The sequence below is a fragment of the Larimichthys crocea genome, chromosome VIII (assembly GCF_000972845.2).
Source record: "Larimichthys crocea isolate SSNF chromosome VIII, L_crocea_2.0, whole genome shotgun sequence".
Classification (NCBI taxonomy): Eukaryota; Metazoa; Chordata; class Actinopteri; family Sciaenidae; genus Larimichthys; species Larimichthys crocea.
In genome coordinates this window covers 6,340,321-6,366,763 of record NC_040018.1, presented here as the reverse complement: position 1 = coordinate 6,366,763, position 26,443 = coordinate 6,340,321, and the positions used below count along the sequence as shown (strand labels likewise).

Below are 26,443 nucleotides of genomic sequence, written 5' to 3'. Positions count from 1 at the left end.
TAAGCACGTCTCGGCACTGATAGTTGGAAGTTTATGGGAGCGGAATTGGCCCACCCTTTCCTTTAGTTATGATTAACGATCTTTTTATTTAAAGCAAAATAAATAACTGACACTCACTGCTGACCAGACGGCCTTACAGTAGCTGAAGAATATGAATGGCAATACCTTTGTTTGGTGCATGTAGTGTATTGTTAGGAGGTTGGATTTAAGTGCACTGTCAATAGACTTTGGTTAAACAACAGTTTACACAACAGGTGATAAAAAACTAACAATAAAGCATTCTGATAGGGCACTTAAAGAGCCTGCAGGCTGAATAACAGAGAAACTACACAGCTCACATTGACATAAAATGGCTACAAAAAGTTGCCTCTTGAGTGTGAAATTGTTCCCGACCAGTTCTGGATTCTGCTGGTTGTGGATGTTTTTTTTGGGTTTTTTCCCATGGAGGTGCTTTCTCTTGGCTCAGTGACAGGGCTCTTCCTTTGGCTGTGGGCCGGCTAACATTGCTAACAGCGCTGCCAAGAGTGATCAGCACTGTAGCATGACACAGGTGGTCTCCCCCCTGCTGTTCGAACTCTCTCCGTCCCTCTGTCTGCTTCTGCTTCCTCTTGTTTCTGGTTCCTCTCGATGAGCTTCAGTGCTGAAATTAACTTTTTTTTTTTTTTTATCACACTGCCAACAAATCAAACTCAATAACAGTTTATTTAAGTCTCGTGCCATGAGGAACTTGGCTGGGGGGGATTTCATGTTTCAGAAGGTTGTTTTGGTAATGTGGGACCAGTTTGGATCAACTGGAGCAAATCCGACAAAATTTTATGTGTTGAACATCTGGTTATTTCTTGATTGGGCTACAGCAAGGCTCTCCTAAGTGTTTGTGGGTTTATAGCCCCATCTTGGCCCACCCTTGTGCCACCTTTTTGAAAATCCCTGTCTCCAAAAGTCTCAAATGTTTATGCCAGAGGTCGCCCCCCACACTGAAACTTAAGTGTATAAAGGTCAAAGGTTCTGGAGATGAATGCCGCACTGACTCCTGGTCATCCTTCATCCATTCTTGGGCTCCAGACAATGCTGGGTCCAATTTTTATCTGCTGTTTGGACTGCTGATATTGTCTTTTCATCTTTAATGTCGAGACTTGAGACTGACTGCGCTAATGACAGTGCTGTACTTACTTATGTATGTTTTGAACAGTCCTCGACTTCCTTCGCTCCTCTGTTTTCTCCACAGTCTATCCAGACCTTTGTAACATCAGCCTGGCAGCAGTCGGAGACACACAGAAACACAATGAACGCATTGCATTCTGGGACGACGTGTACGGTTTCAACATGGCGTGCATGAAGAAGGCCGTGGTGCCTGAGGCTGTGGTGGACGTGGTGAACGCAGACACACTCATCTCTGAACCTACCGTCATACAGGTAAACATGCTTATAGGTAATGTACTGCAACATTCAGCCTGCAGTGTCTTTGGAAGTCCAACAACATTAGTTGTATTTAAAACCTCAAGAAGCCAAAATATTTGGCCAGTATCTATAATATTTGATTTGACATGTTACTGTTAATGTGGACTGTGTGAAATCGAGCAGATTGTGCATTGGTTCCCAACCTCGGCAATGGGATTCAGCAAGTGGTCGTAAGATGAATTTTAGGAGTCACAAGATAATAATTGGATTAAATGAAACCTTACCTTGTTAACCATGTACACAGAACAGGGATCCCAAAACTGCCTGCACCTGCAAACACCAGAAAGTTCATTAAAAATATATATATATTGCAACTCAGTGTCTTAAAACCATAAATCCATCAATCAAGTTTGTTTTTCAGATATTTTTCTAATATTTGGTTCTCAGCATTAATATTTTGGGAGGACAGAATTGTCCTGTCCAATATTTAAGCGAACTCTCTTCGCCTTGATTATTATGTCATCGTACTCTGGACGTATGCATATTCACTCCACCTCTATTGGTCAAACTACTTTGAGCAGCGCAAGCTTTATAGGCGATTACTTTATTGTGTGTTGTGTCGATGTGTGAATGTTCCTTTAATGATTTACTTGATTAATGATTAGTGAGGCTGCTCTGAGTCATTTGAATTGTTTCCGTGCACGCAGTAATGTCACTGCAGCAAATATGGTGGGAACGTTTAGGCATAAAAAAAACGAAACTTTAAAAAGTGGGTGCTTTTGTTGTGTCCTTATCAATGTTCAGACCACACCTCTTGAATTAAACACCCGGGGTGCAACGTGCACCATGGGATCCATCCTGTCAGTCCACAATGCACCTGGGTTTGCATAGCACTTGTTGCTCACAGATACATTATGATAAAGAAAATATGAAAAAGTCTCAAATGTTTATGCCAGAGGTCGCTCCCACACTGAAACTTTAGTGTATAAATCAGTCTATCCTCAGTTTTGTCATCTGTTGATGACACTAACTATCAAATCTATGATATTTAACGCCTGTATTGGGTCGACTTACTGACAGACCAATATATCAGTCTGATTCTAATGCACAAGAATCTTGGAAGCTACGAATAGGAGGAATTGAGTTTGCGAGGCCCGAGCTGTTAGATTGTAGACAGAGAATTAGAGCTGTGGAGAGAGATATAGGGCCCTGAAGCTAGGTGTGTGTGTGTGTGTGTGTGTGTGTGTAGGGGTATTTGTGTGTGTGTGCTGATGCTGTAGCTCTGGGTGATTGATCTGTCTAATCCTTGTTTAAGTTCTTCTTAAGGAAACTTCATTACTCTCACCCCCCCGTCTGTGGATAGAGCAGTTTTCACTGGGCTGATGGGAGAGCACACACACACACATTACACAGAGATAAAACAAACACGCACACACACACACACACACAGTCCAGCATCTTAGAGCACAGATACCTCTTCTGAATCATTCTGTGTATGAATCCTCGTCCCTCTTCTCTCTCTCATACCATCCCGTGTTTCTTCGCCGGTTGGCCTGTTTGCTAAGTAGCATGTCCTCCACCCATCTGTGGATGTGATGAATGAGGGGAGAACTTGATGTAATGGAATTTGAATCCTCTAATCGATAGTTTCTCCCCTCCAGTGACAAATAGACAGCCCCTCTGCCCAAATTACACGGACTCTCATCTATTGCCTCCCGATGATACGATCCAATAACATTCCATTAAGGCTGGCTGCTATTCCGTAAAATTGAGAGTCCTTTCATGGAATTATAAATTCCTGCAAAAACAAGTTTGAGTTTTTTTTTCTTCTCAATGAGAACAGATGGGAATGTTCAACTTGCAACCATTCAAAGCTGCTTTAAACCCGCCCTATGTAATATGTTTTATAATCATAATTTAAAAAAACATGTGCCAGTGATTGTGTAGTCCCTGTGCTGCTGTCAGTGGGCTTTTTTTTATCTATAACTAAAACTCTTCGATTCTACATGTGCTCTGCCACCATCTATTAGTGGTGTGTGATACTGCATATTTTGGTATCGATCCGATACCAAGTAAATACGGGCCAGTATCACCGATACGATACTTTTTAATAAATAAGGTGGATGCGTCATTGAATTGTTAAAGTGTTCTTTATGATGTTTCCTTTTTTATTATTTATTCGTTAAAACCCAGGACTACGGTGGCCGGGAACCCTCAATGCTGCAAATAAAAGAAACGCTGCAAACAAAAAGAAACAACGCTACAAATAAAAGAAACGCTGCAAACAAAAAGAAACAGCGCTGCAAATAAAAGAAACTTCACAACGGAAGTGAATTACCGGGGACTATTTTTGCCGGTGCACCTGTAGTTTTTTATGTGAGCGGCGAAGAAGAAGAAGAAGAAGAAGAAGTACAGAAGCATATTGCATTCACTTGAAAAAAATAAATTAGACACCTGATCTTGTAATTACGAGATAAGGAAAGGTGCCTTATTGGCCACTGCACTTCGGTAAAGTTAGAAACATATTGGCACTTCCGAGATCAATAACTCTGAAGTGAAACGTTGTTAAAACACAAAACGCATATTTTCAACCAGACAGACATCAAGCTACAACCTAATGTTCATCACAATGAGCTACAACCTAATGTTCATCACAACGAGCTACAACCTAATGTTCATCACAACTAGCCATCCTCGGAGCCACACCAACAACATTAGTGTTTACTAAGACTTTTCATAATTTCTGGGAATTTTCTATTAGGAATATTAATTAATAAATGTAATATGATACAGTACTGTGGTAACGCTGTCATTAAATAAACAAATCAAATAGTTTTCTGACAACTCCACCTGATTCTTGTTCTATATGTTCCCAGCTACTTCTGGGGTGATTTTCAAGTTCTTTTACTGTACCGTACCAGTTTGTACTTTACCGTACAAACTGATGTAGTCGGGCACTAGATTTTAAAGTATAGATAGCGTTACCGAAGTACTGTATCATATTAAAGTTATTGATTAATATTTCTAATAAAAATTCCCAGAAATTTAAAAAGTCTTAGTAAACACCAATGTTGTTGGTGTGGCTCCTAGGATGGCTTGTTGTGATGAACATTAGGTTGTAGCTCGTTGTGATGAACATTAGGTTGTAGCTTCTTGTGATGAACATTAGGTTGTAGCTTGTTGTCTGTCTGTCTTCTTCTTCTTCTTCTTCTTCTTCTTCTTCACTCACATAAAAAACTGCAGGTGCACCGGCAAAAATAGTCCCCGGTAATTCACTTCCGTTGTGAAGTTTCTTTTATTTGCAGCATTGAGGGTTCCCGGCCACCGTACAGGACAGAATTAGGACAAAGTTTATAATTAAATAGAAAATAGGTAGCACTGCGTTTGCTGATGAACCTGAGCCGGCAACTTGTTTGTTTGTTTGTTTGTTTGTTTGCTTTGCGCGTCTAAGTCACGTCACGTGACGGCGCAACATCTAAACACAAGATGGGGGAGGGGGAGCAAAGTGTGCCTGTTCTGCGTTGACACAGGAGCGGAGTCCAGCGACCCGGCTGTTAGTAGACTAGTATCGATCGATACCGATACCGACTTGGTATAGATACTATCGATATTTGTATCGATTCGCCCACCACTACCATCTATAGGTTTCAGTTGGGTTTTCCGTTACCGGTAGACACAGTTCTACCGTTACAGAACTGTTGTTGCCTCACTGACATTGTCACGTACGCAATTTTTTCAGATTTGTGACGACCATCTACTCTGTTAGCTTTGCTAACACGATGGGACTATATACACTCGCTGTGTCGCAATATAAATATATATACATACATACATATACATATATACATACATTACATATGATTGGCACATAGAGCAATAAGGGGTGGGATTTAGGAAGAGTCAGTTGCATCCAGTAAAAGGCAAACAGCTGTCTTCAACCTTTATTGGAAGTATATTTAACCGGCTTCATAACTGTGCATCGACACACATAGTGAGAGCAGAAGACATTTTTATGGCGACAGTATCACTCTTTAGAACATTTAGATTTTCCTACATGGTCATAATAATAATAAGAAAACAGTCAGCCAATCATACAGGACCAGGTTCGCCAAACTTATTTGTGAGAGGAAACAAAGGTGAATGGTGAAGGTATTGGCAAATTTATTGTTGTGAGGATTCATCAGAGTTTGCAGATTAAGGTCCTGGCTCAACTTTGACCTACTGTACTCAGTGTAATTTTGCTCCCTCAAGGTCTTCCTGGGCATTTGAGGAGTTATTAGTGACATTACGGGTGCACTCACTGTTAAGTTCAACCTGTATGATCCCCTGACCACACGTATTTCCCCATTGGGCCTATTTTTAGCCCCACTATCATTACTGATAGAACCAATGGCCAGAAGGCAGAAATAAAGTTGTAATAAACCAGGGAAAAAACTGACTATAGCAGAAATGTCATGTTTAGTTTAAACTTAAAGGTCCAGTGTGTTAGACTTTATTTTCAGAATAAGACAGACATTACACTAGGAAGGTGAGGGTGATGTGAGGAGATTGCCACTAGATGCAACACTGGACCTTTAACTTAATATCATTTCATTCATCAACTTATTTTCAGTCGAGTTAAAACAAAGACAAAGTAGAATTCCTGTTATCCTGTTAAAAACATAAAATCAAAATGTAATTTTTCATAACTGAACAGTTGGCTACTTGAATTATTAAATTTGTCAATGCACAAACAGCCTATTGTTGCATAGAAAAGGGTCAGAATTATATTGCAGAAGTGTCCTCGCAGCGATTCAGTACCTCCACATTCACCAACCAAAACAAGGAGCTCCTATACTGACTACATGTTTTCTTTATTGATTTGTTTTTTGTATTGCTTGATCACAGTTCACATTGTCGTCACTATTTATCTCATTTGAAGTTATACATCGTATGATGTGTGTGTTTTTGACTTTCAACAGACGATCGACTGTAACCGAGTGTGTCTGTCGGAGTTGGAGTTTGCATCAGATTTCTGCATGAAGATAACAAACACAGCAGACTGCACGGTAAGGACACACTGCACACTCACACACTGAGGCTTCCACAACGCTTATTGTTGGGCTAAAGTTGATAGCGTTTGAGTTTTTTTTTTTTTTGTCTGATGGCATTCGATGCCTCAGCAATCAAGCACTATCTCTGTGACTCAAGGGCTTAAATGTGTAAATGAGAAATATCAGATCAGCATATCTTACGTTTTTTTTTTGCTGAGATCTCAAATGCAAAAAAAAATCTCATTAGAGTTGCTAAATGTGTTTGATCATTTTTATCTTCCCCGAAAGTTTTTGTTTCTGATTTAGTCATTTGAAAAAAAAAGACCTGAAACCAAAGTTTGCTCGTCCACTGTCGCCGCCCGTCATTCATCAGAGACGTGAAAGGAACGAGGCAGCACAAACAGCAGAGACATCAGTCAGCTCGCGTTGATGGATCATGTTTCTGTATTTAAGAGGATGTCTGTCACTCGGATGTTTAATAGAGTCTCAAATCGAATCGGAGCAGTGAGGCTAATGTGACTTTGAATTACATGTCATACAACATAGTGGATGTTCACCGCCGGCTCGCTGTGTCATTCTCCCCAATGCCAAAACACTCACGCTTACACAATCACAGCCCACCTCTCGCTCCTCCTCCAGGCTGTTTTAATTGTCTTTAGCCTCAATCACAGCTGCTAACTAGCTAGGTTCAGTCTGCTAGAAGAACGTTACATAAACAGGGACTTGTTATTTCAAACATCATCCTTCCACCGTTAACTTTCTGAACCGTGTCTCTGGTTAGAATATATATTTGCAGGAGTGGGAGAAATCTTGTGCTACGGTAGGCGTCAGGTGTGATGACAGAGAGACGCTGGTAATGAAGAGTTTATTGACTCGCCGTGTCGCATATAGTTTCATTTTCTGGCCATGTGGGAAGTTAATTTTAGGGATTACGACCACATGCTGGGACATCCACGGCACAGGCTGTTTGGTTGTGGTATAATTCCTGCCCTGAGCCATGAAAGTTTATTCAACAGATTGTTTGGGATCTTTAGGATAGGATCTTTAATGTTTCGAGCATTTGGGAACAAACTCATGACAAAAATATATCCACTTTCCTGTGTGCGATTGAGCAAGGCACATAAATCTCCTGTTATGTAAGAAGCATTGAACGTTGTTTACGGAAAGAGATTTTCCATCACTCAAACTGTAATGGACTTGATATGAAGGGATAAGTGATACCATCTTTTCTTTGTTGGTCTGACTGATCCTTTAAGATGACTTATTTTTACTGTGTGAGTGTCAGGATGCTTTCTGGGGTAGATGCGCTAAGAAGAGTCCCGAAATCTGAGGTTCAAGCCACTTTAATACGAGCGCGGATCCGTCCTCCGTCCGCAGAAACTTGAGCTGAGGTACGCTTCTCCCTGTAACATAAGACTGTTTCCTTATAGGTTCGTTTTCCACACAGAGGACGCCTCGATCACTGCAAATATCCTACATGTCACAGGTCACATGGTTTCCCTAGAGGATACATCCTATATTAAGATGACAAAAGGTGGAATATAAAATCCAAGTTTGGGTTTTTATTCTGTAGCTCCAACAAAAGTTACGCATTGGGCCGACAGGAGCCATGTGAAGCCAACAAGAACCGTGAACGTTCACCTTGGCCTACTTAGTGTTCACAAAGGACCGTGCTGCTGCGACTGTTTGCTGATTGTGAACACAGCATGCAGGAAGTTAGAGACTCATTCCTCATTTTGTTGCTTCAGAGTCATTTTCAGTGCAACATCACTGTCACAAAGTTAATTAAAAGAAAAATATCTATAAATAATATGAATGAATCATATTACCTTATAATGCACAACATAACCATCTAGTGTTTTGATGGTGCCACTACAGTCGACTGTGATGGAAAAGAAAGAAAATATTGGATCAGTTTGTGCTCAGATTAATTATTCGTGGACAAATTAATAGAACGTGTTAAAACAATACTTTATATTATATAGATATATAGATATATATATATATGATATTAATATATATAAATATATATATATATATATATATATATATATATATATATATATATATAATTATATATATATATATATATAGTGATATGAATGCAGCTAATTAACCCCTTTCTTTGGGCCTATGGAAGACTTGACATGACTCGTGTGAAACCCGGCTGAACTTTGGAGCCACAGCGTGTAGGTCAGCTCGACCAAACACCAGATTGAAGCGTGTCCTCACTGAGGGTCAGCTACAGGCACCAAAGCATGGAGAATGCTTTATGAGTCTATTTGGTGAGGTGCTGGCAGCCACCATCAACCCTCACCTCCCCAGCCATCCCCAGCCCACTTCCCTCTGAACCCCCCCCCACTCAGTGTGTGAGCTACTTTTCTCTCCAGCAGCGACCTGCCGACTACAGAACAGCCTCCAATACTGCAGGCTGTGAAGCTCTGCACTGTGAGAAGTGATCTGTCGGTTAGAGAAAGAAAAAAGCTCATTGTGTCGGAGCGGCTTTGTGTTGTGCTGCAGTGATACTGCACTGTCTGGTGTATTGGTTTAATGGATAATCAATAGGTGGTTATTATCTGGCCTGTGCTGCCTGGGTAAGGCGGGTGAATTTAATGGGGTTTGTAAACATCCTCTCATTTTTCCTGTCTTTTCTGCTCTGTAATTGAAAACATCCTGTTTCTATTTCTAGGATGTAAGTCCAGTCATGTTAGGGGTCCGCCGCAGAGAAACAGATGATGGGATCATACGGCACAGGGGTGTAATTTTCCAGTTTTCTATTATTTTCTCAGGTTTTCAGGTGCACAGCTACTTCTCCTTTGTCCTGCTATTTCACGCTTCTGTTCATCCTCAGTTAGAGTGCTGATATGCATGAGCATACATGTGTCTTTAAATCGCGTTCAGTCATGCTTCACACCTGTTTTTTGGTGTATAATGTGCAGGCATTCTCCGTAGAGGCTATCACTTGTTCACATTGTGGACACTCCTGCATCCAGCCTGCTCGTCTCCCCGATTTCCAGATGGATTATTGACCTGCAGGAGTAGAGTGGTGTTACCTGTAAAGATACTGATCTGTAGTCAGTATTGGCCGCGGCTCCTCAGTAGTAGTTAAGGTTAGGATGTGTGAAGGGTAAACCGTTCCTGGACCAGTGCTCGGGGATCGGTGAGGGAGAGCTGCTGCGCCTCCTGTGCTGTGATGGAGCGCCTGCTTTTGTTCTCCTGTCGACAGTCCATTCATCAGCTCAGCCTGCCTAACCTTGCATTAAATGAACAGCACAACCCCTGCGTCTGCGCCGTTCACGAACAAGACAAATCCTCTCACTCTTGCTTTTTTTTTTTTTATCACTCCTTTTCTCGCCTCCCTTTTTACATCTCACACCCTTTCCCCCCGTGTATACATCCTGTGCAAACAATAAAGCAACGTACAGAATATATATGTGCTGAAACTTCCATTAAAACATGGATCAGAAATTCTCTAAAGGGATCTATTTCCTCTGTTTTAGCTCCCACAGCTCCTTCATCCATTTAGTGTGGAACAGGTAGCAAAAAAAAAATGCTCTTCCCTTCCTATAGGTGAAAATAATGTATGCTGATGGCGTGGCAGGAGAGAATAAGTTTCAGTCTGTAATTAATTTTAACACTGCTGTCTCACTGCTGCTGATGTAGCTACTGTAGCGCTGCAGAGAGAAAACGTCTCCACCATCCATCTCTAACCTGCCTTCCGTCAAATTTAAATTATGTGTGGAGGGGAATGGCCTTCTGGACTGACAGGGCAGGCACTCGTCAACTTCAAGGATATTCAGCACATTATAAAGGCAAATGTTAATGGAAAAATCCACTCTTAGCTCACGACACTGAATCAGTACGTAGCGTTCAGAGTTTGGGGTATCATCTGACTGTCAACGAGAATTGTGTCGGGAGGCTAGTTCCATCTGAATATAAACAAATGTTCAACAAACTGAATTATGTCAGCATCCTAGATTTAAAGGGAAGTGCACATAAAGTCAGATTACAGGTTGGAAAGCACTACTGTAGTTTTTCTTTTGTAAAGCACTGGTAACAGTGAATTATGCTACATAACAGTCTGTTGTTGTTATTATATGTGAAAAAAGTTTGTGGTTTCAGGAAGAGCTGTGTAAAATCTGCTCAGTTGACTCAAGTGATGTCACTTGAGTCCGAAAATGTAAGTAATTGAGGTTAATCGTATTACACCTCTGTAGCCCACCTCTTCTCTCTGCTGCATGCTATAGGTTGTCTGTACTTTAATTGCATTGTGGGTAATGTAGGCACCAGGTTTTTGACAAAGAAGATGAAGAGTGCATGAAATAAAAAAAAAAGATGATATATCTTCATCCTATTTTTCTAAAATGTCCAACAATGTTACTCAAATATAATAATCGGTGGCTTCCACCTTATAAATTATAAGAAATAGACAACTTTAATTCACCTTAATCAAGTCCAAGTCCCTATAATATGTGGGATAGGTTGGAAGCTTGTGCCTTGAAATGCACAACCAAGATGGGTTCTGAACTCCAGAGACATGAGCTTCCAAAGTTGGGAAAAATCCTTGGAATTTCTTGGAAGTTATACACAGAGAAATCCATCGCACAAGAGACATGGACCAGTGTCTGCACACAAACAGACCAGACCACCACACAGCCAAAAGATGTTTCTTTCGAACAATGGGTGAATTTTTCTCAACTTGAGAAACTCCTGCTCTTTCGTTATCACACTCTCATCCACCATGAGCCAGATACATCGGTTTCACGGACACTGAGGGCTGTCAAAAGGCTTTCCAAAGAATGTGGGAAAAGGGATGGTGGTTACACTAAATTGATTTCCATAACTTCATCAACGGGTAACCCCTGGAATGCACAGAACATCCCAGATTATTGATACCCTATAATAGGATAAGCAAATGACTTGCTGTTCTGAACTTGTTTATCAGCAGTGCTGTTCTTATAGGGGTTATAATTCTTATATTTTTGAGTTTCAATCATGAGATTGCCAGCACCTGGCGGATGATGGGTGTGTACACCAGAGTACCATTCCCAATTAGGAAGTTGGCCTTGGAGAAAACAATGACGAGCCACCAAGACAAACAAGAAATCAAAGAAACAAATACTTGAAACATATTAATTAAGCTAAACAGATCTAAGACTGCTGCATAACAAAAGCATATGTCACACCAAATGAATAGAAAAGCTTCTCACTTGAATGGTGATTGGGGAGTGATCTCTTCAAGGTTCTTCGGTCTTTATTGAAGAGATTTTAGAGGCAAATACTTTAAGAATGACACTGACTGGTGAACTTTCCAAAAAACTTTCAAATGCAACAGAAATCTCTCACACTTTGAGTCCAGCTGAAGGTAAATGGGGCGATTTGATGAATTTCTCAGTGTATCTCTTGTCATTTTATAGTCTTAGGTAGGGAATTCCATAGTATTTAAAAAAGCCTCAGCTTTGTGTGACAGGCAGAGGATCTAAGATGCTGTGAAGGATTATAAAATGACAATGAGTAAGTCCCAAATCATAAAGATCCTCATACACCAGTGAAAGAACTGAGAATAGCCGGTGCAGGTTAGCTGAAACTGGAGTGATACTCTTTCTTGTCTGAGTTAAAAGCCCGGCAGCGGAGTTGTGAATGAATATTTATGAATGGATTCTTTAGGAAGGTAAAAGGAGCAAACACATGAATGAGTTCGTAGTTTTTTTGAAATATTAAATGTTTCCGTGTTTGTCTGAGAGGCGTCATGAGTGAGGAGCACCGTCTGGAGATGCGCTGCAGTCGACGCCGGTTCGTGCTCCACCTCACTGGAGTGGCAGCGGCTGGGTGGAGAGGCTGAGAGAGAGAGGGGGGGGGGTTCATACCAACACGCCTATGAGGTGGTCATGCTTGAAGCCTCCACGCCTGGATAAACCCCATCAAAAGCGCATTAGCCCTCACTTCTCCCACCCCCTCCATCCCTCCCCCCTCTACACCCCTCCTATTCCCTCCCTTTAAACCACCACCCCCCCTCCCACCGTTGTATAATAGTATCTGGCCGGGCCACGCGGCTCGCTGACACACAGCCAGGCGAAAGGGGAGCGATGATGAATTGCTCCCTGTTGGTGTTATCCATGATGATAATTATTAATTTTCCCCCCCGCTCTTCCTGGAGAATGGGGGCCGGAGAGCTGCAGTGTTGCGGCGCCTCCTCCGTGGGCCGTCAGGGAGCCCACTGTCATCACTTATCACAGACAGAGCCGGGGCCCAAGGCTAAACGCTGATGAAAATGAAAAGCACTCCTTCTGATTTGTCCTGTTTTTGGTGCGTGCGTATGTGCCTCAGTGTTTTGAAGTTTACCCTTTCTTCTCTCTCCGTCTGTCTCTCTTACATCCTTAACCCTCTCTCCCTTCTTTCCTCATGTGCAGCGTTACAGAGGCCTTAACCTGTCAGGCCTTACAAAGGTTCTTATATACAATATACTATGGGGTTGTTAAAATTATCATCAATAATGGAACATAAATTTTATATTACATTTTTTTATATCCTGCATCTTTTGACATTTTTTGCCTGTTTTGTCTCATTGTTTTGGCACATTTACTGTTTGGTTCACACTCATCAACCTAATTTTCAGCTAAAAAGCAGCTGTTTTTTCAGCAAACAATATCAAATTATCCACTGTACACTACCTGCTTAGCTCCAAACAGCAAAGTTAGCAAATGGCTGAAGAATGAGGACAATAGGTTGTTAAAGACCCTTGTACAGGGTTGTTTAAATTATCAGAAATTAATGGAACATACATTTTATATTAAACATTTTTTTTTTATATATTAACATTAAATCCAGTTTGTTTAAAGAGAAATTAGTAATTTATCACCCTTTATCTTTTGGGATTTTTAGCCCATTTTGTCTCATTGTTTTGTTTATATGGCACATTTACTGTACAGTTGTACCTAATTTCCAGCTAAAAGGCAGCTTTAGCAAACAACATTTAATAAGCCACTCCACACTACCTGCTTAACACCAAACAGCAGACAAAGTTGGCAAATAGCTGAAGAACGTGGGCCATAGGTTGCTAAATACAATGTCGAATTATCCTAAATTAGTGGAACATGAATTTTATGAAACTTTTTTTCATATTGGCATTAAATCCAGTGAGAGAGAAATGAGTAATTTGTCACAAACCCTTCATCTTTTGGGATATTTAGCCCATTTTGTCTCATTGTTTTGGCTATACAGCACATTGTTCACACTTATCAACCTAATTTTTAACTAAAAAACATCTATTTTCTGCAAACAGTGTCTAATAAATCACTGTACACTACCCGCTTAGCACCGAACAGCAGACAAAGTTGGCAAATAGCTGAAGAACGTGGACCACGTAGCAGCTTAAGAGTTGTTTGCCCCCAAGTGGTTCATTAGAACCATAATTATCACTTTCTACACATCAGAGTTCAAGAGATGGAGCAGTTAAGCAACGGTCGGGAACAGAAGTCAGCAGTACAAACCTTTCTAGAGGCTTTCAGAAGATGGCTTCATCCCGAACAGAAACTACCTTTGCTGTTGAGTAACAGTTTTCAGTCCCCATCTGGAAGTTTTTATTGGGCTGTGTAAAAGCGAATCGTTAAGTCCATTCAAATGGCCCCAAGAAGTTTGATAAAGTCTCAGCTCTGAGCCTGAGATCAGCTGGGCTTGGTACAGTCCGTGTCAGGTGTGAGTCATCGAGGTCTTTATTGCTTATCTTCACACTTTCACATCTTTTGTGTTTTTTTTATTTTTATTTTTTATGCATGACTCAGTTATATTCCTTTCTTTTCTTCCAAATGCGATTTTAATGGGGCAGCAAGGCGCCGAGCTCCTCCACTGGTTTCTGTATTTGTTGAGTTTTTCACTCTGTGGCCTAAATTTTAATTGCCCGTCTCGCTGCGAGTGTTGAAAGTTGCACAACGCGCAAGTGACAATCAATCTCGCTTACGAGGCGTTGTCATCAGCGAGGCGCGATGAGGATGATCTCTGCCTCTCTCTGGCTGAGAGAGGTGAATCCGCTCTGCCTGACGAGTAATTACGGCTAATTTCCTAATTACCTCAGTACCGAGCGTCTCTGTAGCGTTCATTAAAAGCCATAATTGCATTGGGTTGACATGCTCTTTTATTCACTTTGGGTTCTTTTTCTGGCGGGGTTTAGCTGCGAGCTAGCGGTGCCGCCCCTGCCTGTCTGAGTCGATAAAGGTTGATTGAAGCCTCGGCGCGGGGAGTGTGTTGAACACAGCTTCTGACGGCATCGTGATCATGGAGCCTGCGTGTGTGTGCTGTATGTAGATGCATTTTCAGATGCCATTTTTACTTCCAAAAAGTATTTAAACACAATTTGCTGTGAACAGATGGTGCTGCATTTTGCTCCTCCGAGTGATACAAACCAATAAAAACCCTTTAAAAAAAGAAGCTTTTACATTATGTTACAGCCACTCTCGCTCTCCTGCTCCTTCCCTTCCCTTTCAACTTCCTCTGTGTCTTCCTACTGTCTGATTTCCTGTATCTCTTTCCTCCTTTCTCCCTCCCTCCCCCTCCTGTCCTTCTCTTTTCCTCTTCCCCTCTCTCTCTCTCGCATTGATTCCGTTCTTCTTTGTCTCACAGAGCTGGCCTCCAAGTTGTCAGCTGCGTCAGGATTAAAAGCTATTAGTTCTGCATCATTGCCACTACAAGTGCGCGCCTGAGATTGATAGAGTGCCTCTCTTCCTCTGGTGTGGGGGGGGGAATGGGAGGAAAACAAGCCTGGGGGGTTGGTTTTTACCTCACATGTCTAACGGTCACCTACAGGCACTCAGGCCCTGGACTTTTCCCTCAGTTTGTTTTAGACGTGTGGATTGGTTTTCACTCCCTTGTATTTATAGCGCTGTATATTCTCACCAGGGCAGACAGCATATTTTAAAAGAAATATAACATTTCCATGCACAGTTTTTTACTGAATCTAAGTTAAAACATTTAACGAAGCTTCAGACTGGCTGTTTTTTTTTCTTTCTATGCACAAAGTCTTGTCAACATAGTAATGGACTCGCTGAGAGCATTTGTCAGTTGCCTAATTTCCTTTCCCTTGGTGGGCATTATTCAGATGAACACATTCATATCCAGTTGGACCAAAACCACATTAAGTGTTTCTTTTTCTTCCTCCTCTGTGCTGAGTGTTTTCACATTGCTGCTGCAACACTGTCACCAAAATAGCTACCTTTGCTAATTTCACCTACTGGATGTGTGGGTTGTTTTTTTTTTGTTTGTTTTTTTTTTTAATCGTCAGCAAAAGTGCCTCAATGTTGTTGGTGGCCGCCTCATAATTTATTTCTTTTGTCCGGTGACAAGTCTCCCAGATGAGGTGAGATGGAGCGCACAGTGTTGACTCAGCCTAAATGAGAAACCAAGTTGGTTTTCGAGAGGAAGGAGGGTCGAAGGGAAAGGCAGTTCCCACATCAGTCACGTCGATACCCAACTGTATCTTTGACACGGTGGCCGATACAGTTCTCCAGACCTCACGCACACACACACACAACAATGACATGGCGAGCATGGTGAATCTGAATCTGTATGTCTCCTCTGAGCTATAGAGAAGGATAAGTGTGAAGATTTGAGCCGTAAATTTAGTTCCCTGTCTGTTTTTACTGCCTCGTTCCCAAACACAGCAGCTAATTTAACTTATCTTGCTCATTAAAACCCCGAGACTTGTTCTGCCTCCTGCCTCTCTCTCTCTCGGCTCTGCCTGTCAGAGTTGCAGTGTAGTCAAACAAATCCAGGTGTTTATTGTACTGTCACATTCTAACACGCCCCTCATATTTCATTGCAGGCAATTGTCGGCTACTTTGACATTTTCTTTGACAAAGGCTGCAGCAACAAGGTAAGCAGTGGCGGCGGCGGCAAAAGCCAAGCCATTTAACGGAAACTCAATTATGTTCACGCTTTAGCGTGTTCCTCCTCCCCGAGGCGTCCGCTGGCAATCGACGGGCGTCCTAGCCGACTGCTGATATAAGCACTTACCCCAGCAGAGCCGGCCAGTTGGAACAGCCGATGCCAAGCTCTGTGAGCACAACACAGATATGCCTTTTGATTGCACTTCCTATTGTACCTGAGACTCAAACTGCATGCTTACGGACGGTCCAGTAAATTTCCATCTCCACTGAGAGCCAAGGCTGGAACAATGTAACATGGGGTTATCAGTTTGCTTCATAAACATGGCACAGTTAGGTTTCATCTAGAATACAGAGTGAGCTATCACTGACTTGAAACCACAAAACAGAAGATTGGTTCCAAACTCTTCCACTTGATTTTAATCTTTAAACTTTATTTTAATTTGAATAAACATGGAGTACGTTTTCCTTTTGTTTTCTAAGAATGTGACATGTTTGCTGGAGTCCACTTTTAACTTGTAGTCACTTTAACCAACATGAATTTTAACTACATGTTTTCCCATAGGCTCAAATTCAGGCGCTTTGCTCGCAGTTTTTCTAGTTTTTTACTGAAACTTTTTTCAAAGTAGCAGATTCGTAAACAGATTTTATGTCCTTAAGCACGTTGTTTTGTTTTTGCAAAATCCAGCGTGACAAATGTGTTCCATTATATTTAATAATTAACAACACTGTTTTTTTTTGTTTTTTTTTTCACTTTTACGTATAATCATGCCAGGTGATGTTCTCCACTGGTCCTCACGTCACAAAGACGCACTGGAAACAGACCGTCTTCCTACTGGAGAAGCCTTTCTCTGTCCAAGCAGGTCAGTAGTCACACAGACCACCACATAACTAGTTCTGTATTTACATGAGCCGTAACATTTCATCACCTCTGGTACTTTTGTCAACGCTTGTGTACAGGGAAAATTTTTATTTTCCAACCATCGGCGGAGCGTCTTATATTTTTTCACCGCATGGTACAGCTTGACTTGACACTATACACTATATGTTCCAAAAGGTGCCATTAAAACACTGTAGACCACTGACAGCTCAGAGGGAATCGTCATTATGTGACACAGGACACTGTTTATTTACTCCAAAATCAGTAGAGTGGTTTCATTTTGAGTGTGCAGTGATTGGATGGTTGAGTGACAGAGAAAGTGACAGTGAATGTGAGCAATGCAGAGGAGAAAATACACAGCACAGATTACAGTCTGTCAGTGAATAAATGTTTCAGTTCCAGCTCCTGTGTGTTGTTTCCGAAATTCTGGAACAGCCTCACTATGACCATCAGCTCTGCAGTTGAAGCAGAGCTACCAAAAGCGAGTAGAGTCGTACCGTGCAGTGGAAACACAGCCATAGCGAGCTGCGGCAGGTAATCTGTCTGTGGTGGAGATGTAGTCAGGCTGGTTGACACCCGTTATCTGTCAGCCACAGAGACAGCGAGGGATCAAAACAAATCACACTCAGGCATCGGAGACATCATGTAAAACTTCATCTGATAGCTGGTTCCAGGTCTCTGCATCATGACACGTTACAAGAGGAGCACTTTGTAACTGACCAGTGAAATATTTATAGAATCACTGTATCAGCAGATTAAAGTTTTATTAAGTGCTTCCTGTGAGGCGTAGCTATATGGATGTTCTCCGAAATAACTTTCTGCAGGTTTCAAACTTCAAACATGACAGAGCACCTTGTATCACTTTTGGGTTTCATCAACTTATCAAAGAAAGCACAACATGTCTTAACGCTTTCACCGCATCTCAAAGGTACATGTTCCACTTTTGTAGATTTTTTTTTTTCTTTTATGATCTCTGCTGTATACAGGTAAGTGTTAAGCGTTTTACTTTACAATCAAACTCTGGGGTAAGGGTCCAAAGTTGAACATGTACACAGCCACATGTACATCCAGGTCCAGCTCCGTTGGGGTTTTTACACATAAAGGAATCACCTGTAGGCTACTTTCACACTGTCACAAAACTGCCCACAGCTACCAACTCCCATACAAACAGGTACGCACCAAAGTGGCACCATATAGGAACATTTAAATATCAGAACGACCAGAAAATCCTGTTCTAATATCGACATCCTTCACTTAAGGTGTAAAATCGCCAGTAAAGTTGATGTCCAACACGTTGGACTTGATGTTTAAGTGAGACCTTAACCCTCTTTCTTCTCCTTTTACCAGTAAAAAGTTAATTCCACTTATCATTAGCAGTAAAAAAAAACGTTTCTCAGTTCAATGCCCCGAAGGATTTTGCTGCCACAGCTTTATGTGGTCTGGCCTATGCTTTGTTTTAGTCTTCATCACTGTTCTGCTGTTTAACAAAAGTTGTATATAGTCTTGTTTTAATGGGAAAGACGACAAAAAAAAGCAAAAACTAGGAGGCAAAACAAAAAATCACATCAGCATCTTATCCTGCCTTCGTCTTTGGGGCCTTTTCATGTCAGAAAGTTGTCACACTCTGTTGAAGAACTTGTATTTCAGGATGTTTAGCTATGGTGTTACTGCTCATGCTCAGTTCTTTTTTTGTTTATTCTAAAGAAAACATAAATGCATGAAGCTTGAATAAACTGAATACAGGACAAATGTTCATTACTGGTACTGGTGAAAAAAGATCATAGCAAAAATGTCTAATCATCACACTTTGGGTGTTTATTGCTGCTATAAGTTCTTGCCCTCTGTGCGCGTTATCATAATGGGAATCACGGAGGTGTCTCCTGATGTGGGGATGGATGAGCCTCTGGGCCAGCTGTCCACTTGCTGACCAGATATTAGATGAAGTCTACTGTAATAAATAACCTGCAGTGAAAAGGAGGCGCGAGATCTCAGGCGACTCTTAGCCATGCTCAGCCCCCGCCGGCGGCAGCTAGGACGATAAGAACATCAAAACCTCTGACGCTGCTCAAACGCTATCGCAGGCTTCGCGCTCTGCTCGGTCAGATAAACACTTGAGGACGACAGTATGCTCACACAGTAAAGAAGTGCGAAGCTGCAGAGCGAAACAGAGACGGATTTCATTTGACTATCTGTTGAAGAATGTCGCCCTCTGTTCCCCGTCTCGCTGTGCTCACACCTTTTTGTGTGTGTGTATATGCACACACATACACCTGAAAATACCAGAATAAATGAGCAGGAAACCTGGAAGAAGATGAACTCTTTCCATTTTGGACACCAACTGGATGAGTTTAACTTTGCTAACTTTCCCTTTTAACCACGACCAAGCTGGTCAATGACAAAGACATCTACTGAACTAAAGACTGGATTTGCTGTCAGTATTCATGGTCCCGATTTTATGATCCCCCCTCCAACTTTTCACCTTTTCCAACAGGAACAAAATTTCCATTTACACATATGAGAAGAAAACATTAATAACAAAAAATATTAAAATCTTACACGCAGATTACCATAACATTCACTGAATATATTCATGCTCCCAAGAGGATGGACCCTTTCCATTTTGGACACTCCACCAGCTGGCGGTGTTAAAATTTTCTCTTTGCATGTTTCAGTAATGATAGCATTCATTAGTTTGCTGTTTGTGGTTGTGATAAACATGTCTGTCTCTAGGCACCACTACACACACACACACACACACACACACACACACACACACACACAGTCTTTTTTTATCATTGTGCCTGATTTTACAGTCAGCAGAGCATCTGGGCTCTGGTTACACGGGGGCATAGAGGCATGTTTTTGTTTTGTTTTTTAGCCGTGTTGAGCTCAGAACAAGCCAGCACAGATGTAGCTGAGTCCACATTAAAATGACGTCCAGACATTAAAAATCGATCCGGCCTTGTGTGCGCTTCGTATGTGAACCGAGCAGGGTGACGAGGAAAAGTTTGAAGGAAGAACAAAATAAAGGAGTGAGTAAGCGAGCGAGCGGTAAGTTATTGATGTGCACCCTGACAGCCCCCAGCCTCCTCCAGGGGCCATAAAACCAGAAATTGAGTTTTTAACAGCATTCACCAGCTTTGTGTGAGACTCCTTGAGTGTACTTTACAACACATCCACACACACTGCCCCTTTACACACTCAAATCCACAAGAGTACTTGCATACTTCTATAGTAAACTTCCCCTCCGGCTATAAGAGCAAACTTCCTTAAGTCACCTTGAAGATGACAAAACTCTCTCCTACACACACACACACACACACACAGTGGCCTCTCCTCCTCTGGGTGTTGACTGAGAAGCACCTTCAGCTCTGATCGGGCTGTAGTGAGGGCCGGGCATAAACATCCAGCGGTTTGTTTTAATACCGACTCTGTCTGTGGTGATTTATCGCGGTGGAGAGCGAATCCTATTTGATGTGTTTGTACGAGTGCAGAAGTAATTAACTCTGAGGCTGCGCTTCTGTGGGAGGTGCCGGCGGAAGAGAGAGAAGGCACGCAGCAGGCTGGAACAAAACATCCCTGCAAATCCTCCTGGCTGGCAGCGTAATAAATTAAACAGCGAATCATTTGTCATGCTCTGGTGTGTTTGTGTACCTCAAGTATTGAAGAGGAGGGTCCTTTTTCACAGTTTTACCTACTTAATTTTTACCAGAGAAAGGAGGTCAGTCTCTTTTTTTTGCAAGAAAGTCCCATGATCCTGGAGGTGAGGCGGTGGCCTGGTTACCTGCGCCGGGGGCTGCTCAGTGCAGCTCAAACATGGGCATTTGTTCTTGTACTTTCATTGGACGGTCAGGTGATCTTTGGTTCCCTCCCATTTTCATGACTCACCTCCTCTGTCCCGTGTGGAGCTTTAGCTCTTCTAAATCTCCCTCCACCCCGCCCTTACCTGTCCAGGCTCAGTTTAAACAACGCCTACCCTCCTCGCCCCCCCTTTCATTTGAACTCCGAAGGTCCTTGAGCTGTCGAAACAGCAGCGGCCCGAGCAAAGCTTTAAGTTCTTCGGGGGGCTGTAATTCAATGGCACATGCTGGTGTGCTTGGGATATATAGTCCATCAGCTCTGCGTCTTAGCTCTGCCCAGAACAGGAAAGGCCTGAGAAGTAAAAAAAAAAAAAAAAAAGGATTAAATGAAGGTAGATTGGAGCAAGAGGGAGGATGTTAAAGAGCTGTGGATGAAATGTGGCCATGAGCGTCGCTGCAGTGTCGGGGAGGGGCTCCGAACTCAGCTGAGCTTATCTGTTCCTCATCCAGCTGTGCTTTTTGTGTTTAGGTGACAGATGGATCTCATCTGTTATCTAAATATCAAGAGGATCGCAAATGAATTTTGCGTCTGTGGTGAACCTCTCTGTTCTCAGCACTTCGATTGCTAATTGATGGCAAAAACATCTCTGTCTTTCCATGTTCCTTCCATTTAGAGTCACTGTAAGTCAATACGACTCTGTGTCTTGCATTCCTACCGCTGCCCTTAGAGGGACTCTGGTGCAAATTCCCTCGATGTTGCATTTATGGTGACTGGTAAAGCAGCCCCATTGCAGAAAATCATAACATTCCTCAATGAAAACCAGGAAACGATAGCCCTGCTATCGCAGTACTTGAGGCCTCACTGCATGGACTCACAGAAGCTGTAGGAGTGTGAGGTAAATGGTTAAAATGTAAATGACAACAGTTTAAATGAATCACTAATGCGAGCCGTGTATTTCCAGTGTAATTTCATGGAGAAATGCTGTGTTGGGCTGAGAGTGGCTGTTTCTGCGGGCCCCGGTTGCGCTTAATGACGCTGGCATGTTGATGTACGACACTGCGGCTCCATTCCCCGACTCATTTCCACACATGGTTAACTCTTTCTCCAGCATCTGAATGGCCAGTTTACCGAAGGCACTGAGGCCCTCTTCCACGGGGACTTTGGTCTTACTGATTGCAGCTGCTGTAGTCGCACCACGACTGAACCAACACTTCACTCTGGTTCTGTTTTGTTCGTATGTTTCAAGACTTTCATGCACGGAGTAGTTGGACTTTTTTCCATGGAGTTATTTTAAGGGCAAAAGCCTTTGGTCCCACTCCTCTTTCTTTTTCCTTTTCTGTTGTTTTAACAGTTCGCCAAAGGTCAAGCAATTATTCCTTTGACCTTTTTATCCGCCTTTTGCCAACTTGAGTTCGACTGCAGCCGTCCGCTGCCTCCCATGGGCACCAGGCCCTGTTACTTTTAGCGGAAGTTCAGGCTCCTTCTCTGTGGTGTCATTCTCTGTAAAATAAGTGAAAGCAAAGAGTCTTTATAAACACTGAAGGGAATACACTCAGAAATGGCGAAGAGCTCATTAATCTAATATGGAGTCTAACAGATGCACAGCTATCAAAGTGATGTACTTACAATTGTGGATTGCTGTTTGTGTGGGATATATTTGGAAGATCTGCATGATCACAACCTGAAATCTGCAATTTCTGGTTTTCAGGTTTGGCTTGTGGAGATGTTTTCCATCAGGCTCCCATGAGTCAGATGAACACGTCACCAGTGTTTAGCCACACAGAGAACACAGACCAGGCATGTTTGTCAGTGACCTTTTCTGTTGCAATTGGGTTGTCTTGCATCCATAGCGTCAACCACTGACCCAGCTCATTAAGTCAGTGATGGAGTGGCGACCAGATGGCGTCTTTCCAACGTTGCAACATTTCTGTCTGTTGGCTACAGTAAAAAAAGAAAGCGGCTGTGTTTTGCTAGTTACACATGAAAACCAGAAATCCAACTGTTCTGTTTGATCAGGACTTTAACTTTGATTCATCAAATCATCATCCAGTTATTCAGCATTTATGAAATACAGCCAAAAAAAGTTAGATAAAGTTAGTCGATGCTGCAGCACGACTCCCTACTAAAACGAGGAAGAGATGACGCATCACCCTCATCTTAGCATCTTTACACTGAGTACCGTGTTTCAGATCAATTTTAATATTTCCATAATTACCCTGAAACCATGCCGTGACTTGGCTCGTGGTTATATTTCATAAAGGCAGATCACAGACTGAGATCTTTGGGCCATTTCCTCTTTAACCGTTCCAATATCCAGAATGATGACGTGCTCAGGCTTTGGAACAACCTGCCTGACCCGTTTTTCACATCAAATGTGGAAGTGTGTGTAGTTTGTACAAGCTAGATAATTACCCAACACGGTAGTTAGAACTGATACGCTGGAATCTGAAAATTGATTATCAGAGCAATTATAATATAGATTTTTTTCTCACCCTGGTATCCCCTTTTTTCCCTTATTTTTCTGACATGTTTGAGTAGTATGCTGGTTATTGGTTATTTGTTTGCTTCACAGCACTTTGCTTCACTAACAAAAGGTCTTCATACTCAGACCCAAACCTGAAGCGTATCGATGTTAAAAGTGCAGTCTAAGCTCCTGTTCATTGGTTGCTTTCTGCTCTCGGATAAAGAACCCACAGTGTAAACCAGTGTGTGTCCGTCTGCCCTCTCTCTGCAGTGGAGTGACAGACCCAGAGTGCGGCGCCAGCAGCAAAGACTCTGGTGACAGTGTGCGTTGGCATGGTAACGAGTGAGACGTGACAGCAGTGATGGCAGACGCTTCACTGGAGAAAGCGCCACAGTCAGCATTTTTTCTCTCTCTCCTCGTCGTCGTCCTCCTCTAACCTCCAGCGATGGAGAGAAGGAGGAGGAGGAGGAGGAGATGTGGGGTTGGAGGTGGGGTGGTGGTGGTGGTGGTGAGAGGAGAGGATGCTTGTTTGCCGTGCGGGTAAACATTCATTTACCTCCAGCAGTCAAACGTGAAGTTAATCAGAGTGATTATGCGTCATAATCATCAGCCTCTTCTCCTGGCCCCCCCCGGTCGCTCGTGCGTCGCACTGTAAACGCACTTTCCTTCTCAACGCCATCTGGAGATTTCTCAATCTGAGCCTTGCACAATCCTGCTTATTAACATACTGTACATTAAACCACATTGCCTTCACACACATCATCATTCCTGTACGCCTCCGCTCATACTGCAGAGGCCTGAGCTCAGCAGCACCGCGCTGCTGCAGGGCGTCCAGAAGATTTCTTCTGATGAGGAGTTACTCATTCCTCTTTTATTGTGAACACACTGATCAATGTCTGACCGAGTGGAATTGTTTTCTGCCTTCGTTTTTTAAGTCCGACATAAAGGTGTAGAAGTTATGGTGGTGATATACTGAGGATGGTTATCAGAGAGACAGTTTTATTTACTTGAACTTTCCCTGAGGTGAACAAAAACTGAAGAGCACCCAAGCAAACATAAATAACTTTACACACATATAACTATTAAAATCATAACTGGTTTCCAAAGACATTCAAAGTGAGGAGATTAAAAACTACACACACTGTAGTTTATTTAGAGTCCTGCTGCTGTAAAAATACTCATTAGCATGCCAAATATGTTTTAATCCGCAGCTGAAAATAGTCCCCCACAGATGTTCTGCTTAGTCCCTGTTAGAGGAACATTTGCTAGAAGCTACAGCACCCTGCTGTTTTAGGGGAATTACTGAGCCCCATTTTAAAAACTTAAACAATATATTTGTGATCTGTTTTCAATCATTTCAGGAGGAACAAATGGTTTTGGAAACCCTCGCCTGTCTCGGACACTCACGTTTGGAGAGATGAACTCAGGCAGCGCTGAGTTTGGTCTTCTCATGCAATTCATTGAATGGAAACTCAAGAATAATTCAGATCTTATTCTTTAAGTCAAACATCCCATAGCAATGGAGAATGACTCTGTTAGCTGAGACTCTTCTAATTTTATAAAATAACTAATACGTTTGTGGATTGTATGGGCTTGAGACATGAAAACAGTTACAGTACGTCTTCATATGGCCTAGTAATCTTCAGTAATTTCCCTTAAAATGGATTTCCTTCATATAAAAGATCAGCTAGTTTAGAGTTTTCTTTCTGCTGTGGTCCAGTGATTTGACTGGAACCCTTCAAAATAAAGTCTTGGGTAAACCCAGTTCTCCAGTCTTATTTGCAGGCAGCTTTTTTGTTTTTATGGTTTCAGATTTTTCTCAGTTCTTCATGCTTTTATTTCTTATTGAACATCCAGTGAATGTTTTCTTGTCGGGTGTCTGGAGACACCTCAGTGTGAGACTGAACTTTGAATAATCTTTGACTTTAACAGCTTTTACAAGCTCCTGCATCTGAAGTTTCTCTCTCTAGCTTTGAACAGAAGTCCTGCTCCTTGTTCAAAGTGAACACTTCGACACACAACACAGATGGGCGAGCGAAACTCAGCCAAAAAAAAACAGCAGCTGGTTTCAGTGATTGTCACACCTTCAAACACTGAGGAGGAGGTGGAGGAGGAGGTGGAGGAGGTCGCCTCACTGCGTCTCCAATGTGAAACAGATTGTGTTGATGTTGGTGTCTCTCTCTCTCCTCACTGCTTCTCTTCAGGGGAGGAGCTCCAGGGAAAGATCACCGTGCGTAAAAACAAGAAGGACCCTCGCTCGCTGTTGGTCACCTTCGACCTCCGAGACAGGAAGCTGACTTACAGCCTGCAGTAACGTCAGCCGTCACATGGTACACAACATCCATCAAACATTGCCCACATTCAACAACACGTGGGAGCAGGATGTTGTTTCATGTTTCAGAATTGTTTCTGTGCCTTGTAATAAAGAAATATGATGTGACCAATGAGATTTTCTCCTTGTGAGTGTGTTTTATGGGTTTGGTTACATAACATAACATTTCAATTACTCCGACAGCTGTAATATGTAACCTACAGGTCTGAGAACCCCCGGTTTAACCTTCACCTTCAACCTGCAAACAACCAAAGCCACCCTCACTGGCGAGTGCTTCAGTCCGCTCCATTTCCCGCCTGATCAAAACATCCAACAAAAGAAAAAAGTCCTAAGAAAAACTGTCTGCCAGCTCTTTGTTAAAGAGCCAAGAATTTCTCTTAATTCCCTCCACTTTCTCCTCCTTATTGTCCTACTTTGAGATCTCGGCGGGGGCGTCATCCATCTTCCGTGAGTTTACTGGGACAATGCGAAATGAATTTAAGCTTTAAAAAGGCTGACTGAAGCCTCTTTACATACTTCATTGAGCAGCTCTGCTTACAATTAAAGATTTTTTTTTTTCTCCCCTTCCTTCTCCGCCTGAGATGATGAATCCTGGACTCTGAGAAAGTGTAGTCGTCTGTAAGTAGGAGGGGGGGGGGGGGGGCTGTCTGGTGATTTGAC

General features: G+C 42.3%; 1 protein-coding gene across 1 annotated transcript in view; it reads left to right on the top strand.

The window, feature by feature from the left end:
* prmt3 (protein arginine methyltransferase 3) overlaps positions 1–25,900 on the top strand; it is a 56,929-nt gene extending 31,029 nt beyond the window's left edge. Inside the window, exons 10-14 of the mRNA XM_027281766.1 lie at positions 1,226–1,413; positions 6,360–6,446; positions 16,246–16,296; positions 17,082–17,169; positions 25,656–25,900. Coding sequence (XP_027137567.1) covers positions 1,226–1,413; positions 6,360–6,446; positions 16,246–16,296; positions 17,082–17,169; positions 25,656–25,765 — 524 coding nt within the window. The 3' untranslated portion in view covers positions 25,766–25,900. The remainder of the gene's footprint in view (positions 1–1,225; positions 1,414–6,359; positions 6,447–16,245; positions 16,297–17,081; positions 17,170–25,655) is intronic.
* The last annotated feature ends 543 nt before the right edge of the window (positions 25,901–26,443 follow it).